Below are 21162 nucleotides of genomic sequence, written 5' to 3'. Positions count from 1 at the left end.
GAGAGCTTGGCGAAGGGCCTGGTTTCACTTGATCATTAAACTACCCATTTGAGGGTACCCATAAATTGTTCCACAACACCATTAGCTTGGGGCCACAGAAGTGTTCTCTTGTGATGCTTGACATTTAGTCTGACCAGAAATTCCTTGAATTATCTGCTATTGAATGGTAGACCATTGCTAGATTTGAGAATGGCAGAAATACCCCAGGCTGCAAAGTTGTCATCCAGCCGCTCAATGACCTTGTCATGGGTAGTTGACAGTAACTCCTCTACTAAAGGAAAATGTGAATACTCATCAACGACTGCCATAAGATGTCCGTTTCCTAAAGGTCCAAAGAAATCAACTGCAATTCTCACCTATTGATATGCAGGAAGAACAGACAATATCAATGGGTGCTGCAGGAAGAACAATGTCAATGGTTGCTGCGTCACTTTGGGAGAAAGGCAGTTACAAAGATGACACTCTTTTTCTTCCCACTCCACATGTTCATCTAGGTGTGGAAACCACACTCTGTCTCTTAGGGCACTTTTGGTGGCTATAATACTACAAAGTCTTTCATGGGCTTGTTCAATGACTTGCTGTCTAAGGGTCTCCGGTATGGGGATTCATGAGCCTCTCAATACAACACCTTCCTTGGGAACAGACAGTTCATCCTATACATTCTTGAATTTGATTTGTGAAATTCAGCTTTGTCATGAAAGGTTCTAGCATACTACTTCCATGATTTAGTTAAAATTAATTCCTTGAGGATAAACATGTTCTTATCAGCATTAGTAGCAGCAGTGATCTGTTCAATTGATAAGGCTGCTTCAGTGCTGGACCTCACAATGAAGGCAATGTACTCCTCAGCTGTTTTGGATGTCAAACACCTGCAGTCGCAATCCCCACCCTTCAATGCGAGGGGGCATCTTGGCTTTTAGGTTTAAAAAAAAAGCGAGCAGCGCTTCGTGGTCTGTAATGATAGTGAAGAGCTTTCCATATAAAAATACATGAAAATGTTGTCAGGCCCACACTATAGCTAGACTCTCCTTCTCTGGCTGAGAATAGTCATGTTCTGTGTCAGACAGGGTTTGACTGGCATAAGCTACAATGTGTCTCTGAGCATTCAGAAGACCATTATGTTGAGCAAGTATTGCAACTAGCCCCACAGGGCTTGCATCAACTGGGATCTCAGTATGTAACTTGGGGTAAAAATAGGGTATCTGGGTTGCATTTTCAATCGCGGGTTTTATTCTGTTGAAGCTCTTTGGCCACATTCAGGAGACCAAAGGCAAGGAACAACACGTTTTGTCAAGTTTCTCAATGGGCCACTCACTGTAGCAAAGTCACAAATGTGCCCTCAGCAACAACTGGCCATGCTTAAGAAGGATCACAGCATGATGCCATTTTGTGGGGGGCAAGTAGCTGAAAGTGCTTGCACTTTATCTGGGTCAGGAGTCATTCCCCCATCAGATAATATGTGCTCAAAGCATTTGAGTTTGGTTTTGTGAAACTTTGCTGCATTTAGAGTGAGGCCTGCATCAGCAAGTTACTGGCACACCTGCGTAGGAGCCTTGCCACGCTCCTTTTGCATTGTCCCAAATACCAGTATGACATCACTGTCATTAAAAGCATGCATGACAGGTTGAATTATTCAATGTAAAACATCTTGAAATATTTTTTGCAGCTGAAGACCCTCCAAAACTCAACCTTTTTGTATCTGAACAAACCAACACATGAGTTGGAAAAGTAGGGATGTACCTGCAGTTTTCTTACAACTCGAGTTGCAGGTAGCCCTTGTTCAGGTCAAGACAAGACAAGAGAAGACTTTGGCAACGTCCATTTCCATGATCATGTCCGCTATGTGTGGATAAGGATTTCTTTCTCTCTCAATTTCTTTGTTGGTCTTGCGCATATCAACAGAGATGCATACCATACTGCACCTCCATGTCCTTTTTTGGCATTACCACTACGGGTGAAACCTATGATGTAGGACCAGTGTAGAGCTCAATGATGTCATGTTTCAACCGCGTTTCTAGTTTTTTCTGAAAAGCTTCTTGCAAGTGGAAAGCGACTCTTCAGTACCGCTGAGGAACAGGGCAAATGTCCTTATTGATGTGAAGTCACACTTTTATTGGCTTGAGCCTGTCTAGGCCATGAAATAACAACAGAATCTGACTGACAACTTCAGATTGAGTGTGGAGGTTGTAATTGAGAGATATCAGTCCAATGTCAGCAGCACTGGCAAAACTGAGTAGGCATGCACTGGATGAGGTTCCATGAAGAATGTGAATTGTCGCTTGGACTGCTACTGTTTTGTGCCTCATTGTAGCTATAAATGATCCTTAACTCTGCAAAGGTTTCGAGGCAGCCCATGTGTATACTCTCGTGATTGACAGGTTGAGGCGTGGCAGACGAGACAGGCTGTTGAACATTTCAACAGGCATGATGTTAATCGAAGCCCCACTGTCTATGATAAAGTAACAGGGCAACTGTTGACGTTTATTGTAATCTTGGGGTAAAGTCAAAATGAATTCTGTTGTTTTGTATGGTGACTCGCCTTTGTCCTTTGTTTTTCTTTGCAAGCAGCCACACCTACACAAGCCTGTCATTCCTTGGTTGATGTCATCATCGCAAATCCATCTACTTCATTGGCACTCGACTATGGCGAGCCTTTGTAGGATGAACTTGATGACAATTGACTTTATCTAGTTTCTACTTGTCATAACTGATGTTGCTTTTTGGCTTTGTGGACTTGGCGAGAATGCTTATGGACCCTTCTGAAGTCCATTTTTTTTCTCACTGTGACGTAGTTAGTTTGTGTTTTTCTTTGCAAACCGTTATGAAGTGGTTGTCTTTACCACATCCTCTGCACGTTTGTCCTACGGCTGGACATTTGTCTTCATGGGGAAATTAAAGCCCATACCAGAAGCCTTGCTTGTTCTTCTTTAAAAGCGTCAATTTGCATGTATCTACTTTGTATTTGTGCTTGTTGATGTGCTCTTTTCTCGGCTCTTGCAGCCATTAGCACCACCTTCTCTAAACTGAGCATCTCTCTCAACATGCGTCTTCAGAAAGAGTCTGAAAGACAGTCATTGATGACTCAGAGACGTATGGCCTTCACATTAAATTCACTAAACTTGCAGTGTTTAACAAGCATATCAAGTCTTTCAACAAACTCATTGTTTCACCTGCTTGCTGTCTTGCTTGATTGAAAATGTACCTTTCATAGCCGATATTCGCCATTGAATTGAATTTGTTTCCCAATGTTTCTTTGACATGACGGTACAATATTGCACCAGTCTGTGAGATTTTCTTCAGCACTTCTTTCACTCTGTCACCGGCAAAGTTCTTTAAATGTTTAATGATTTTCTTATCATCTACTTCTTCTACTGCATCTATGAAGTCCTCGAACCTCTCAATCCATACGGTCCACCTGGTGCAAATATTCTGCTTTTCACCGTGTTGAATAGTGCTGGTTTCAGAAACACAGCAGAATTGTACTTCACACTCTTTTTACTGCAGTCGAGAGTATATGCTGTTCAGATGACGGCAACTGTTCATCTGGGTGGGTACCGTCTGCAAGCACTGGCCGTGTGCTTGTACTTCGGTCATCACACCTGATTGGGGATCATACAGCGACATCTTTTTTGTGGTTGTTCATCACTGTATTTAGCTTTCTGCATCGTAACTGGTTGTGGCTGTGTTTAGCATTTTGCTTTATATCGATAATGGCGCTTTGTTAGGCTGTAGTGCAATATCTCTTCTTTTGACGTTACCAGAGTTTTCTGGCTGACTTTTCCATGGCGCTCCTCCACAGGGCCTTCAACTTCTTCAAGGACTGTATATGGGCTGGAGGGGTGATTTGATTCCAGACATGTCAATATCCAACTGCTTTTCATCAACTTGAGTGCATGTGGCACGCACCAACAGTTTACTGTAGATTTGAAAACTCTCAGGGACAGAAGTCTTGTTGCCTCATGGCGAGATCCCCAGTTGTAGCATCCTCCCGGGCCCCCGGAGCATGCAAGGAATATGACACACACAGAGCTCTGGATTGTTTGTCTTTATTCCTCAGTATTCAATCACATACTGTACTTTCATTATGTCATAACCGTTCATTAACACACCTTAATACCTACCAAAAAAAGTTACATCATTACTTGTTGAGTCCGCCCCGAACCGCACGAGTCCTAGCGCACATAGTCTCACAGCACTACAAAATACACCTGCTTTACATTACATGAATGATTCCTTTCACAATCTATGCACTTTTTCTGTAGATAGACTAAGACGTGTTTTAGATGATAGCTAATGATGAGACTGAAATACACCTCTGACCTGATCCCCCAATACATGAATGTAACAGCTGGAGAGGAATGACCCAGTAACCAATGGCAAAATGATTATGCCTAAAAGCTCTCTGTGTGTATGTTTTCTGTGTTTATTACATGAAACTCAATCAAAACGCTAAAGCTGTGTGTAGTCAGACCTAAACATGTAATTACCTGGGGAGTCTGTCAAAAGTGTTTCACCTGGCCTCGCCTTTTGGAAGTCTTGACTATCAGAATTCAATGGATGGGAGGGCAGAGGTGGAGAGAGGTAACGGAAGCACAGGAGTATTTGGAGAAGGGCAATTATCTGTTCCCATGCTGCTATCCTAGCCAAAACCCTGGAAGCACAATAAGCATCCTTTTACCACATTGTCTCTTTTTTGTACTGTTAATAATGAAATTGAAAGCTGTTCTGGGAGGAAATCTAGGATGCCTCCCTGTAAAAGCTAGAAAGCATTAGTGTCTCTAAGGGATCTAAGAAAAGTATTGTCTCACATGGGTAAGGACAGCAGGGTAACACAATGCAGGCCAATTCCCTCTTGTACTGTCAGACTAACAGCCCACTATGTGCTTTATTTCTCACCATAGAATGTGAAAGGTGCCAGTCTGGCTAGATATGAGCCACAACCCAACCAGGGCTCACATGACTGGTGCTCATCCTCTTTCGGGAGCTTAAGAGGGACTTTGCTCAAATTAATGACTTCCTTTGGCCTAACAGGTGTAAGTGGAATCTGGACCTTTTAACGACTGTACAGGTTGTGCTCGAGTTACAGCCTTCCAATTCCTTTTTCCTTCATGGGGAGTTTTTGTTCAGGAGTAGGAAATATCCCTGCATTTAAAATAATATTAATAAAAAAGGGATCCTGGGTACTGCTCGTGTCACCAATTCCCATTCGTGCCTTCTTAGCATCCTTTTGCTTGTTCAACAGCATCTCTGTCTGCTGCCTCTGTGGGTAGGCTGGTGCTGTGTTGATGCCTATTTGTTTTAGTTCTTATTACAGTTATGATTTGCATGTCTATCTCGCACATACCCTCGTTTATCAAACTGCCAGTTGCTGTTAACCATCACATGATAACCACCCCTCGGTGGTCATTAGGCATTAAAACTTTAAAAAACTTCCCACACAGGTTTAAAATAAAACCATGCACTTCCAGTCGCACACCCTACATGGTTTAGCTTGCCATCCGTGGTTAAGCATTTCAGCGTCCCAATTAGGAGTGGTAAGCACTATACAAATGCTTCAGTACAACACTGGGAATTCAAAGGGAAACAAAAGTATTTCTGTTTGCAGCTCATGTATGAGAGAAGAGATTCTTGTATCAGCACCTCTGCTACATGACGCCCCAAGTAGTCACAGCTCACACATCTGTCTGCTTGTAGATGCTAGTACCCTGCTCACATCATATGCATGTGCATGTGTAAGAGTAATAATTCTGGGCTGGGATGTTCCGGGTTCACTGAACAACTGAATGGTAAATCAGTCTGGTTTTCAGAATGATCAACAAATATCCAATTAAATGTATTGCAAGTAAATTGTGTTTATACGTGTTTACTGTGTATTTCATGAAAACCTTCTTGATTATCACCTTGTTGTACGGGTTTGAAAAACGAATTTGACAAGGCTTGCAATGCAGTAAACCAATCGTTATCCAGCCTCCTTCATGATAACAACCTGCAACAACATTGCACCGAGGAGACTCATTACAAAGGAGCCACACTGGATGCTATCATCTCACAAAAGAAATCAATCACGATCAACCACATCCTTCCCGTCGACTGGTCAGACCACCACATGATCCTCTTTCATATCAATCACCCCATTACCTCACATAAACCCCCCCAAGACCCCCCCAAATGGACAAGAAACCTCTCTCAAATACCCCTGGATATCCTGGATGATCAGTTAAGCTCTCTTCTTCCGGCCAATAAAGCGCACCTTTCCACCAATGAGCTCATCGACTGCTACAACTCCGAGCTAGTGTCCATACTCGACAAACTTGCGCCACTAAAGCTCAAAAGAAGCAGAGTTATCCCTTCCAGAACGTGGTTCAATGCTGACCTCAACGCGGAAAGGAGAACTCTAAGAGCCAAGGAAAGAAAGTGGAGAAACAACCCAACGGCCATCCTTCGTGATCAACTGAAAGCAGCCCGAAGGAAATACAACAACCACATCAAAAACAAAAAATCCAGCTTCTTCCGCGAGGCTCTGGACAAAGCCAAAAATAGACCGAAGGAACTTTACAGCATCATCAGGCAACAAACGTCCAAACCACTGTCTTCTTCTGTGCTAGCATCCAAAGATCTTTGTGACAATTTCGCCCACTTCTTCAACGAAAAGATCACAAAAATTGAACTTTCACTTGACCCCAACAATTCACACCCCAATAAGACCAGTTCGGCTGCTCCTCAGGCTCTCTCTCCCGGCTCTTTGAGCACCCCCTGGCTTAGCTTCCGCCCCATCCCAGACGCAGAGATAATCTCGCTGATCTCGTCCTCCAAACCATCAGCTCATATCTCTGACCCCATTCCTCCCTCACTAATCATGAAAATGAAACACTCTCTTGCACCTATATGGGGCAACATCATAAACAGCTCCCTAAAAAACGGAGTGGTCCCTGACTGCCTAAAAATTGGGCAAGTTACCCCCCTGCTGAAAAAACCAGGTCTTGACTCAACAGACCTGAACAACTTCAGACCAATATCTAACCTCCCTCTACTAGCCAAAACATTGGAACGCTGTGTACTCCTGCAACTGACTCATCATCTGGACAACATCAATCTCCTAGACCCCCTCCAGTCTGGCGTCAGACAAGGATGCAGCACAGAAACAGCGATGCTGAACATCATAGACGATATCCACGGATCTCTGGACTCAGACAAATGCTGCCTCCTCATTCTCCTTGACCTTTCTGCGGCATTCGATACGGTGGATCACAAACTCCTCACCAAGGCTCTTCAAGAAAGAGCTGGCCTCCGCGAAGTAGTTCTCAAATGGTTCTCCTCATTCATACACAACCGAACACAAATAATAAAAATCAAGAATTTCACCTCCGAAATCCAACAGGTCAAAAAGGGCGTCCCCCAAGGTTCGGTGCTCTCGCCTCAGCTCTTTAACATCTATATGGAACCACTCTCCAAGCTACTCAGAAAAGCCAACATCCGCTTTCACCTCTACGCGGACAATACACAAATCTATCTGGAAACTTCCTCTCTCACTGACATACATAGACTAAATGATGTCCTGAAAGATGTTCAACAATGGCTGACAAACAATCACTTGAAACTGAATCCAGACAAAACTGAGACACTCCTCATCTCGAACAAGAAAGACAACCCTCAAATCACCGAATGGCTAAAAGCTATCGATGCGCTTAAAGGAAATCTTACTCTAGCCGACTCTGTTAAATCTCTTGGCATCATCATAGACCCCAAACTAAACATGGTAAAACACATCAAGAATGCAGCCAAAGGTGCTTTCTTTAACCTCAGACTGTTGAACAAGATCAAACCCTACATTCCTAACAAAGATCTCAAACTGGCCACTCAATCTCTGGTATTGTCAAGGCTAGACTATGGGAACGCAATCCTAACAGGCATCCCGAAATCAAACTTGGCACCGATCAAAACAACACTACATGCTGCAGCTAGAATGATTACCGGCATAAAAAAATTGGATCACATCTCCCCAGCGCTCAAGGAACTCAAATGGCTCCCAGTAGAAATGCGTAGTAACTTCAGAACGGCCTGCCTAACACACAAAGCCCTCCATACCGGCAAACCCGAATACCTGGCAAATAAACTCAAAAAAGCAGGCCAAGCCAGGAATCTGAGAAGCTCTAACTCCTTCCTGCTCATCCTACCCAAAACTAGAAAGAAAAGAACAGCGGACTGCTCCTTCACTGGAAATGCCCCCAAAATCTGGAACTCCATCCCCCCGCACATCAGAACTATTCCTTCTTTTGTGGAATTCAAAAGGCAACTCAAATCCTTGTTCCTGATCCGCTCCCTTGGCTGTGGATAACCGGGGTCAGCAAGCAACCCCTGAACTATGTGACTACAGTGAATCCCATAACCAAAGAAGCTCGGCAACTCACCCATGTTCCGCTTACAATGTCACTCATTGAATGCTTATACATTACATATGTTATGTTCATGTTTATGTTTATGTTCTGTATATGTTTATACAGATTTTTGTCAGTCTATTACTGTAAAGCGCTCTGCTACCTCCGGGTCTTGACAGCGCTATAGAAAACTTCCTAAATAAATAAATAAATAAAAATAAATAAACTCAGATTACACAAAATTAAACATTACTTACTCGCCCCACCACGTACAGCATTTGTGTATCTTGGTCATAAAAAGGGAACAGCAAACCAGAGGAGCCATCCAGGTCTTCCTGCTGCAAAGGCACAGAAAGGTCATCCTGCGCGTAAAAGAAAACAAATATCAATTTAGCCATTGCCGGAAAATTACAGCTTCATTCATAGGAGATTTTATTGAATGCAGTGTTTTATATTAATTAATTTCTTTTTAAATCATTTAACACAATATTTCCCAATTTGTGGATAAGAATGTAGCATCTCCCTGTTTACCCTAACTTCTTTAACTTGCAAGACACTGAGACTGCTCTGCAGGTCCAGGCACTATGAATAAATACAAGGACATAGCAAAGCCCTAAAGACGAGCCTACCTAAAAGGGAAGGGTATGCCCAGATGTGGGTTCCGTGCTCACTGTGCCACTGGATTCAAGCTAGCCTCGTTGATGAGGGGTGATGTCCTGAAACTGGTCCCAGGAAGCTTGTCTCCGGTCCAGGGAGGACCTGGCTTGGCAGTTTGGGCTGGACTGTTTCCATGAGGAAGAGAGTCAAGACTGATTTGCACATGGCTGGGTCCAAACTGGGGTGGCATGGTGAGCAATAGAACGATGGATTAAACCTAGATACCTGTGACTGGGGGTAAATGTTTGCATTGTTCAGCATTCCGTCCATCATTTGTTCCTTTTTCTTTTGTCGCCCTAAGTGGGAAGGATAAACCTAGACGTGAGTCCCGTGCTCACTGTGCCACTGGATTCAGCTAGCCTGGCTGATGAGGGGTGATGCCCCGAGACCGGTCCCAGGATGCTTGTCTCTGGCCCAGGGAGGACCTGGCTTGACAGTTCAGGCTGGATTGTTCCCATGAGGAACAGCGTCAAGACTGATTTGCATATGGCTGGGTCAAAATTGGGGTAGCGTGGTGAGCAAAAGAATGATGGATTAAACCCAGATCCTTGTGACTGGGGGTGAATGTATGCATTGTTAAGCATTCTGTCCATCATTTGTTCCTTTTTAACTAAAAATTATGGCACCTCTAAAAACATGGGAGAACACAAGAAAGGTACTTTGATGTCAGGCTCTCCTTGCTTCAATTTAACCACGTGAAAACCCAACCAAAAACTGAGCCATATCCACAGCCAAACTGCTCTTTAACAAAAAATTGACACTGAATCAGGTGCCTCACAATGTAGAACTTAAGAAGGAAAAAAGCTAAAGTCACAAAGCACTGTCCTACTCTCTCCCAGCCACAAATCCACACAACATTCTGCTTTCTGAAAATGTGGCCGACACCCTCCTCTCAAGCATAACTGGGGTCCAGGGCCTGCAGTCACCTACCAAGCGCTGATCACTGGCAGCCATAGGGAAGATTTAGACCCTCGATCAAGCAGCGTCCAACCAGATCCAGAACATGGTCGAGAAACTGAGTCTCAGCAGGGCAGTGATACAGTTCTAGGACTAGGACCACAGTGCCAAGCTGTGCTCTCACTACACAAACCAATGCACAGGGCCAAGTTGGTCACTGTGAGAAGTTGGCCTGGTATATGATGCTCACTAGTTCTAGTGATCACCTTGTACCATGCCAAGCAACCCTTATGGTGCAGGTTGTAAAGTCAACCTTATAGACAAGCTATCCTAGGGGTAGCATGGACTAAGCAGTCTTAGGCTAAACTCTGTAAAGGCATGTGAAGCAAGCTGTTTTACCATACACAATCCCTTGAATACCAAATGAAAGGACACCACACAGATATATATTGAAAATATATATAGATTTATTACTACAAATATCCCTGATACTCTTTATGAGCACAGAAGCAAATGCGTTAAAACAAAACACAGTTTACATATACAAAAGTTGCACAATTATGGATGAGCCCTAGGGGCCACCTAAACCATATACTAAAATAGTGGTATAAGAACCACTATGGGGAAAGTGAAGAGGCCTAGGGCCTGGGGAATCGCTGGAGCTGTTCGGGACTAGCAGTGAAGAAGTCGGGAAAGGCCCACAGGACTCGGGTGCAGTGCGGAAAGTGCACGCAATACCAATGCAATGTCAATGGTGCGTAAAAGTTACAAAGTTAGTTATTAAAGAACCTTCCGAGTGACCTAGAAGGATGAAACTTTAGACACAGACACTAGAGGTGTATACCAGTGTGGGAACACCGGCGTTGCTGAGTTACCTCACCCACAGGAAGCGGGTGCACAGGGTCGAAGTAGTGTCGGGTTTCGTCACGCAGGTCGATGGTGCTTGGAGCTGAAGATGCTGCAGGCGGCTCGATGTGAAGAGTTCCGGTGGATCCAAGGGTGGATCTGAAGAGGTGAAGACCTGAAAGCAGAGGGGACAATGTTCAAAGTCACTAGCCAGTGACTACCGTGGAACCAGGAAGGAACCAGGCGATGTCGGGTGCAAACAGGTGATGTTGTGAAGATTGTCTCTGCAGCCACGTGGACACGAAGAGGTCAAGGACGTCCAGGAGTCGGTCACGAGCTGTCCCACGTAGGTTCTCGCTGATGGCGGTGTCGGCAACTTGATTGGAGCAAACAGGCCTTGGCTAAAGCAAGCCACGCAGGAAGTGATTCAAGCTTCTCACTCGGACCAGCAAGGTCAGAGCGGGTGCTCCTTTTCAGGGGAGCAAGGGCCAGTCTGGGGCAACCAGACCAGCAGTGTAGATTGAAGATTTCGTCGCCAAGATGGCCGCTAGCCGCGTGGCAAGAGGCCGGGATGGCGCGTCAAGTGGCACGGCGCAAAAGGGCCCCACGCAGATCGTGGAGATGCTGGAGGGCTGATCTTCGGCGCAAGGGCTGCTCGAGGTTGGGGCTTCTCAAACCCCAAAGCACAGCGTCGAGGGTGCCTCTGATGCTGCGCAGTCAGCGTTTCGGGGGTCTTCCAAGAGGTCCGGTCCCACGTCTCTCGGTGCCTCCACGGGTCCCTTCTTTGCAGGGACTGTGGATCGGGTTGTGAGAAGTCTGGGAGTCTGGGTCTTGTCAGGCTCTGGGCTCGGGCTCCGGCGGGAGGCGGCGGCAAAGCAGACGTCAAGTTGCTGGTTGGTGCCTGTGTTCACAGGGTGGTCACTCCTTGGCCACAAGGGAGATTCTCTTCCGTCTTCTGAGCAGCAGAATATCGAAGTCCAGTCTTCTTCTGTATTTCAAGTTGATTCAGGATGATCTGAAGTCTCAGGACACAGCTCCCACTCTTATTCGAATCTGGGGGGCCGGATCACCTACTAGGTCCCTCCTCTGGGTGGAACCAGGAAGGGGGGTGGTTACACCCCCTTTCCTTTGTCCAGTTTCGCGCCAGGACTGGGGCTGGAAGGCCCCAGCACCGGTTTGAACTGGCCTATGCACAGGGACACCTTGTGTGCCCCAGGCATGTCTGATTCTATTCAGCCCTGTCCTACCCAATACACAAAATCCTCTCTGGGGTGGTGCTAGCACCTCCCAAGGCAGGAAACCCTTTGTCCAAGCTGCCCTCGCTGGAAGGACTCCCAGCAGCAGGAGGTCAGACTTGTGTCTGTGGTGGCAGCATCCATTTTGTGATGCTGAGGCTCTGTTTAACTTTAACCGGGGTTCAGGTTAGGTACATGTCGTGTCCCTCTAGAAGAGTGGAATGCTACCCCCGTCGCCAGAACTGGCGAGGGGGTAGTATTCCAATTCGTATGACACCTTACTCGACATGTTTTGATAAAGCCAAACCCAAGATAGCATTTAACCGCGAGGATTATAATGCACTTAAGAGTATATGGTATGGCAGTATCATGAAACAGCTAAAGGACATGGTTCCGAAAGCTGCAGACAGGCTCAGCTCATGCCAGAGCACCATCTCACATATTTCCAAGCACTCTGCCTCCAGGATTGATGAGGCCTTCCATAGGAGTGACTGATAGGAACATACGTGTCCATTTTAGGTTAGGTATAGGCATACTACACCTAAGTAAGGGGTGGTTACACCGACTTACCCCAGCTGAGTGATCAGCCAGTTGTGTCAAATATGGAGGCCAGGCCAGGGGTGGCATAATACATGCTGCAGCCCCTGGTAGGCCTTGGAAGCACCTATGCCCTGGGTACCTTGGTACACTGTTACAGGGGCCAATAAGGTGAACCAGTTCCAATGTCGTTATGCACCTAAAGTACATGGGTAATAATTTAGAGAGAGAACAGCAGGCTGTGGGTCTGATTAGCAGGCCCACAGCCACATTAAGTCATAAACCAGTGAAGCAAAAAGCAAAAATTTGGGGTGACCATAGGATAGCAGACCCTACTCTCCTACACAACCCCCCCCCCAAACGCAGGGACATTAGACTAACCTTGACCAGTTGTGTCTTCATGTTCTAAGTGGAAGTACCTGGAGAGACCATCTGCATTACCATGGTCAGTCCCTGGGCGGTGCTCCACTGTAAAGTCCATCCCCTGTAGGGAAATGGACCACCTGAGCAGTTTGGGGTTTTCACCCTTCATCTGATTAAGCCATAAGAGGGGCTTATGGTCGGTCTGAATCTTGAAGTGAGTGCCAAACAAGTATGGTCTCAACTTCTTCAGGGCCCACACCACAGCAAAGGCCTCCCTCTCAATGGCTGACCAACGTTTCTCTCTGGGGGTCAGCCTTCTGCTAATAAAAGCAATGGGCTGGTCTTGACCATCTACATTAAGTTGTGAAAGCACAGCTCCCACTCCCAACTCAGAAGCATCTGTTTGGACAATAAACTCTCTTGAGTAGTCAGGACTCTTCAGGATAGGTGCAGAGCACATGGCCTTCTTCAGGTCATCAAATACCTTTTGACAGTATTCTGTCCACTGAACCTTTTTGGGCATCTTCTTGGATGTCAGATCATTAAGAGGAGTCACAATGGACCCATAGTTCTTAACAAACTTCCTGTAGTACCCAGTCAGGCCCAAGAAAGCTCTGACCTGAGTCTGGGTAGTTGGAGGATTCCAGTCCTTTATGGTCTGAATCTTACTCTCCAGTGGTTGAACTTGGCCTCCACCCACAAGGTGGCCCAAGTACACAACCTTACTCTGCCCTATCTGGCACTTGGTTGCCTTGATAGTGAGGCCTGCCTTTTGCAGAGCCTCTAGCACTTCCTTCAGGTGGACCAGGTGATCCTCCCAGGTGGAGCTAAAGACAACAATATCGTCCAGATATGCTGCACAAACGTCATCCAACCCAGTAAGGACTTGATTCACCAACCTTTGGAAGGTGGCAGGTGCATTTTTCAAACCAAAGGGCATCACCACAAACTGGTAATGCCCACTGGGGGTTGAAAATGCTGTCTTGGCTTTAGACTCCTCAGCTAACCTGATTTGCCAGTAGCCAGCTGTCAAGTCAAATGTGCTCAAATACTTGGCAGAAGCCAATTTGTCTATGAGCTCATCTGCCCTTGGAATTGGGTGTGCATCTGTCCTGGTGACAGCATTGGGTCCTCTGTAATCCACACAGAACCTCATCTCTCTCTTTCCATCTTTGGTGTGAGGTTTGGGGACCAGAACCACTGGGCTAGCCCAGGGGCTCTCTGAAGGCTCAATGACACCTAAGTCCAGCATCTTTTGTACCTCAGCCTTGATACAGTCTCTGACATGGTCAGGCTGCCTGTAAATGTTGTTCTTTACAGGAAGACTATCACCAGTGTCCACCACATGGGTACACCAGTTAGTCTGACTGGGTATCAGGGAGAACATATGTCGGTATGACTGCAAAACCTGTCTACAGTCATGTTGCTGATGTTCAGTGAGGCTGCCATCTAAGGCCACACCATCAACTGAGCCATCCTCAGGATTCTGAGTCAGCAGGTCTGGGAGAGGGTCACTCTCTTCCTCCTGCCCCTCATCTGTAGCCATGAGCAAGCCCATGTCTCTCCTGTCAACATATGCTTTCAGCCTGTTAACATGGAGCACCCTGTGGGGGCTCCTGGGAGTTCCAAGGTCCACCAAGTAGGTAACCTCTCCCTTTTTCTCAAGGATTGTATGGGGTCCAGACCATTTGTCCTGGAGTGCTGCTGGGGCCACTGGCTCCAACACCCATACCTTCTGTCCAGGCTGGTACTCAGTCAGGACAGCCTTTTGGTCATGCCAGGCTTACTGTAATTCCTGGCTAGCCTCAAGGTTTTTGGATGCCTTCTCCATATACTCAGCCATCCTGGAGCGGAGACCAAGTACATAGTCCACTATGTCTTGCTTGGGCTTTTTGAGAGGTAACTCCCATCCTTCCCTCACCAGACATAGGGGTCCTCTTACAGGGTGCCCAAACAACAATTCAAAGGGGCTGAAGCCAACACCTTTTTGTGGGACCTCTCTGTAAGCAAACAGAAGGCAGGGCAGAAGGATATCCCATCTTCGCCTGAGCTTCTCAGGTAATCCTTTGATCATGCCCTTTAGGGTCTTGTTGAATCTCTCAACAAGCCCATTGCATTGTGGATGATAGGGAGTGGTGAACTTGTAGTTGATACCACATTCCTTCCACATAGCTGTCAAGTATCCTGACATGAAGTTTGCACCTCTATCAGATACTACCTCCTTAGGAAACCCCACTCTGGAGAAAACTCCAAGTAAGGCCCTGGCCACAACAGGAGCTGTTGTGGTCCTAAGTGGGATTGCTTCTGGGTACCTGGTGGCATGGTCCACCACCACCAGTATGAATCTGTGCCCAGATGCTGTAGGGGGATCCATTGGTCCAACAATGTCAATCCCTACCCTTTCAAAGGGCACCCCCACCACAGGTAGTGGTATCAGTGGGGCCTTTGTGGTACCACCTGCTTTGCCACTTGCTTGGCAGGTTACACAGGAGCGACAAAACTCCTTTGTATCTTCTGACATGTGAGGCCAGTGAAAGTGACAGACAAGTCTGTCCCATGTTTTGTTCTGGCCTAGGTGTCCTGCTAAGGGAATATCATGTGCCAAGGTAAGAAGGAAGCCCCTAAATTGCAGAGGTATGACCAACCTCCTGGTTGTACCAGGCTTGGGGTCTCCACCCTCTGAATAAAGGAGCCCATCATCCCAATAAACCTTATGGGTACCTTGAGCATTCCCAGCAGCCCCAGCAGCAGCCTGCTGTCTGAGGGGTTCAAGAGAAGGACAGGATAACTGAGCCTGCCCCAAGTCTGCCCTAGAAGGTCCCCCTGTCCCCAGAAACTCAACCTGATCAGGTTCAAGCTCTATAGGGACAGTTCCTTCAGGGGTCTCAAGATCATCTTCCTGTGAAGGTTGATCCTCACTTGTAGGCATTTGGGAAGGCACAGCCTTTACCCTCCTGTTCCTTGTCTTGGGAGGTACTTGGTCCATTGTTCCAGGATCCAAGACCTGAGGTTCAGAGAGGCACTTTTTGGCCTGTGACCTGGTCACAGCAAGGACATGTGATGATATCCCTAACATCTCTGCATGAGTCCTGTACTCAACTTCTGACCATAGAGAGCTCTCCAGGTCATTGCCCAACAAACATTCTACTGGGAGATCAGCACTAACCACAACTCTTTTTAGGCCAGTTACCCCTCCCCAGGAAAAGTTAACAATTGCCACACTATGTGTAGTAGTGACATTGCTGGCATTGGTCACCAGGTAATTATCACCTGGCAGGTATTGTCCAGGGTCCACAAAGCTAGGTGTCACCATTGTGACACTGGCACATGTGTCCCTGTATGCTTGAGCCACTTTTTCATTAATTAGAGGTGTCTGTCTGTACTTGCCCAAATTATTGGGACTGACAGTAGGGGAAACATCAATCTCCCCATCACAAATCAGAACAGCCTGTGTGGGGATTCTGACTAGGTCAGAATCTCCATCAGTTCCCAAGGTGATACCCACTACCCCCTTAGTCTGTGGACCAACACTGCCAACTGTACTAGTGGGTGCAGGTGCCTTAGGGGCTGCAGTGTTGGGGGCTCCACCCTTTTTACAATCACTTGTCCAGTGAGTGGTGTTTTTGCAAAAGCTACACCAGGGTTTTCTTTGACCTTCTTTCTTCTTCTTCTTGGAAGTTTGGGACCCACCCTCAGTATTAGTTTGGGGCCCTGTTGAAGACTTCTGGTCTTTAGCTTTCTGCTCCCCACCCTTCTGGTCTGTTTTCTTTTGGTCACCACCCTGGTTCTGGTTCTGGTTCTTTTGCTTAACTCTGGTTCTAACCCATTTATCTGCCCTCTTTCCCAATTCTTGGGGAGAGGTTAGATCTGAGTCAACCAAATGTTGATGCAACTGCTGGTTCTGACAGTTATTTAAAATCTGTTCTCTCATAAGCAAATTGTACAATCCTTCATAGTCTGTAACCTTTCTTCCCAGCAACCAGCCCTCCAGAGCCTTAGTGGCACATTCAACAAATTCAGAACAGTCCTGAGTCTGTGTCTTCTGGGTATCTCTGAACATTAACCTGTACTGTTCAGTGGTTAAGCCTAACCCATCAATCAGAGCACTCTTCAGGACCAGGTAGTTTCTAGAATCCCCATCACTAACTGTGAGGAGTCTGTCTCGGCCTCTACCTTCAAAGGAGAGCCACAAGATTGCTGCCCACTGCTCCTGAGGGACCTGCTGTACTTTGCAAGCTCTCTCAAGTGCAGTCATCCACTTGTGGATATCATCCCCAACTTTGTAGGGGGGCACAATCTTACTCAGGTTTCTATTATCATAGGACCTGTCTTTATCCTTAGGGATAGTGCTGCCACCAGTGGATCCTAATCCACTCTCTCTAGGCTGCCTTGCTCTAGCAAGTTTCTCTTTGGCAAGGGCAACTTCTAATTCTTGCTTCTGGATCCTAAGTTCAGCCTCTCTCATTTTGGCCTCATGTTCCCTCCTCTGAGGGCTAGTCAACTCCCTTCTGGAGTTGCCATGAGAACCTCTAGAAACATGGGAAGGATTGGATTCACCTGAGTGATTCCTCCTCCTCCTATGCTCCTGGTTTAGTCCATTTGGGGGTCTGAAGGGGTTGGACCCTCCTTCAGTCCCAAATAAGCTTAAGTTAGCCTGGTTAAGCCTGCTGACTAACACCTGGCTATTTCTACCATCATCAGAATCACTTTCTTCCTCCTCCTCCTCCTCCTCCTCTTCCTCAGGCTGAGTATCCCCAGTGGTCTGGTCTTCCTCATCTATCTGGATGACAGGGGCAGGGGCATCAGGGTTATCATCTTCAGAAGGAGAAACTTCCTCACCAGTCCCTGAGGGGCCTAGTTTGGAGTTCTTTAGAGCTTCAGACTGGTCTAACAGCTCTCTGAGGTGTCCTGCTGTAGGAGTAGGACCTGTTTTGATTCCTCTCATGGAACACAGTTGCCTCAGTTCCTTAAATGGAAAGATAGCAAATTTGGATGGTGCCCTTGGAGGGTCACTCTCAACAGAGGTGGGTCCAGTGGATCCCTCTGCTCCAGACATTGCTCTAGTGTGGTGGATGTGTTGCAATCTACCTACACTTGTGTTTTCCTACAAAACCTATCTAGTAGTTGTAGTCAGGGTGTGCTACTCCCTATCCTCTACAACAACTAAGTTCAGTAGAACTTAAGTATATCTAGTCTTGTTTTAGTGTACCTGTCAGGTACCTGTATGATCTTTCAAATGATACTTTCAAAGATTGTAATGGTAAAACAACAGCAAGCTCAAATCCCAATCCGCTGCCCACCAATGTGAGAAGTTGGCCTGGTATATGATGCTCACTAGTTCTAGTCATCACCATGTCCAATGCCAAGCAACCCTTATAGTGCAGGTTGTAAAGTCAACCTTATAGACAAGCTATCCTAGGGAAGCAAGCTGTTTTACCATACACAATCCCTTGAATACCAAATGAAAGGACACCACACAGATATATATTGAAAATATATATAGATTTATTACTACAAATAACCCTGATACTCTTTATGAGCACAGAAGCAAATGCGTTAAAACAAAACACAGTTTAAATATACAAAAGTTGCACAATTATGGATGAGCCCTAGGGGCCACCTAAACCATATACTAAAATAGTGGTATAAGAACCACTATGGAGAAAGTGAAGAGGCCTAGGGCCTGGGGAATCGCTGGAGCTGTTCGGGACTAGCAGTGAAGAAGTCGGGAAAGGCCCACAGGACTCGGTGCAGTGCGGAAAGTGCACGCAATACCAATGCAATGTCAATGGTGCGTAAAAGTTACAAAGTTAGTTATTAAGGAACCTTCCGAGTGACCTAGAAGGATGAAACTTTAGACACAGACACTAGAGGTGTACACCAGTGTGGGAACACCGGCGTTGCTGAGTTACCTCACCCACAGGAAGCGGGTGCACAGGGTCGAAGTAGTGTCGGGTTTCATCACGCAGGTCGATGGTGCTTGGAGCTGAAGATGCTGCAGGCGGCTCGATGTGAATAGTTCCGGTGGATCCAAGGGTGGATCTGAAGAGGTGAAGACCTGAAAGCAGAGGGGACAATGTTCAAAGTCACTAGCCAGTGACTACCGTGGAACCAGGAAGGAACCAGGCGATGTCGGGTGCAAACAGGTGATGTCGTGAAGATTGTCTCTGCAGCCACGTGGACACGAAGAGGTCAAGGACGTCCAGGAGTCGGTCACGAGCTGTCCCTCGTAGGCTCTCGCTGATGGCTGTGTCAGCAACTTGATTGGAGCAAACATGCCTTGGCTAAAGCAAGCCACGCAGGAAGTGATTCAAGCTTCTCACTCGGACCAGCAAGGTCAGAGCGGATGCTCCTTTTCAGGGGAGCAAGGGCCAGTCTGGGGCAACCAGACCAGCAGTGTAGATTGAAGATTTCGTCGCCAAGATGGCCGCTAGCTGCGTGGCAAGTGGCCGGGATGGCGCGTCGAGTGGCACGGTGCAAAAGGGCCCCACGCAGATCATGGAGATGCTGGGGGGCTGATCTTCGGCGCAAGGGCTGCTCGAAGTTGGGGCTTCTCAAACCCCAAAGCACAGCGTCGAGGGTGCCTCTGATGCTGCGCAGTCAGCGTTTCGGGGGTCTTCCAAGAGGTCCGGTCCCACGTCTCTCGGTGCCTCCACGGTTCCCTTCTTTGCAGGGACTGTGGATCGGGCTGTGAGAAGTCTGGGAGTCTGGGTCTTGTCAGGCTCTGGGCTCGGGCTCCGGTGGGAGGCGGCGGCAAAGCAGACGTCGAGTTGCTGGTTGGTGCCTGTGTTCACAGGGTGGTCACTCCTTGGCCACAAGGGAGATTCTCTTCCGTCTTCTGAGCAGCAGAATGTCAAAGTCCAGTCTTCTTCTGTATTTCAAGTTGATTCAGGATGATCTGAAGTCTCAGGACACAGCTCCCACTCTTATTCGAATCTGGGGGGCCGGATCACCTACTAGGTCCCTCCTCTGGGTGGAACCAGGAAGGGGGGTGGTTACACCCCCTTTCCTTTGTCCAGTTTCGCGCCAGGACTGGGGCTGGAAGGCCCCAGCACCGGTTTGAACTGGCCTATGCACAGGGACACCTTGTGTGCCCCAGGCATGTCTGATTCTATTCAGGCCTGTCCTACCCAATACACAAAATCCTGTCTGGGGTGGTGCTAGCACCTCCCAAGGCAGGAAACCCTTTGTCCAAGCTGCCCTCGCTGGAAGGACTCCCAGCAGCAGGAGGTCAGACTTGTGTCTGTGGTGGCAGCATCCATTTTGTGATGCTGAGGCTCTGTTTAACTTTAACCGGGGTTCAGGTTAGGTACATGTCGTGTCCCTCTAGAAGGGTGGAATGCTACCCCCGTCGCCAGAACTGGCGAGGGGGTAGTATTCCAATTCGTATGACACCTTTCTCGACATGTTTTGATAAAGCCAAACCCAAGATAGCATTTAACTGCGAGGATTATAATGCACTTAAGAGTATATGGTATGGCAGTATCATGAAACAGCTAAAGGACATGGTTCCGAAAGCTGCAGACAGGCTCAGCTCATGCCAGAGCACCATCTCACATATTTCCAAGCACTCTGCCTCCAGGATTGATGAGGCCTTCCATAGGAGTGACTGATAGGAACATATGTGTCCATTTTAGGTTAGGTATAGGCATACTACACCTAAGTAAGGGGTGGTTACACCGACTTACCCCAGCTGAGTGATCAGCCAGTTGTGTCAAATATGGAGGCCAGGCCAGGGGTGGCATAATACATGCTGCAGCCCCTGGTAGGCCTTGGAAGCACCTATGCCCTGGGTACCTGGGTACACTGTTACAGGGGCCAATAAGGTGAACCAGTTCCAATGTCGTTATGCACCTAAAGTACATGGGTAACAATTTAGAGAGAGAACAGCAGGCTGTGGGTCTGATTAGCAGGCCCACAGCCACATTAAGTCATAAACCAGTGAAGCAAAAAGCAAAAATTTGGGGTGACCATAGGATAGCAGACCCTACTCTCCTACAGTCACAACAATATTCATTGCAACTCATGAGTATGGACCAGAGGCAGCCAGTGCATGCCCCCCAGTGGGTCAGAAGCAGGAACACAGAGATTCCCACACCTGTGAGAGCAAATAATGACAACAGGGGGAGCAACTGCATCATAACTGAGTCTATAACAATAATGCAGCTAGAAAGCCCAACGCCACTCAAAGCAACACAGGCCCCAAGCAAAGAATCAAAGCCCCAATCCATCTCACAGTGTAATGGTATCTA

General features: G+C 47.1%; 1 protein-coding gene across 2 annotated transcripts in view; it reads right to left on the bottom strand.

Annotated features, from left to right (window-relative positions):
- LOC144818695 (coronin-2A-like) overlaps window positions 1–21162 on the bottom strand; it is a 993991-nt gene that overhangs the window by 400925 nt on the left and 571904 nt on the right. For both annotated transcript variants that reach the window (XM_078676349.1, XM_078676350.1), the window contains one exon: window positions 8633–8737. In XM_078676349.1, the coding sequence (XP_078532475.1) occupies window positions 8633–8737 (105 nt within the window). The remainder of the gene's footprint in view (window positions 1–8632; window positions 8738–21162) is intronic.

The sequence above is a fragment of the Lissotriton helveticus genome, chromosome 2_1 (genome assembly GCF_964261635.1).
Source record: "Lissotriton helveticus chromosome 2_1, aLisHel1.1, whole genome shotgun sequence".
NCBI lineage: Eukaryota > Metazoa > Chordata > Amphibia > Caudata > Salamandridae > Lissotriton > Lissotriton helveticus.
This window is presented reverse-complemented; position numbering and strand designations above follow the sequence as displayed.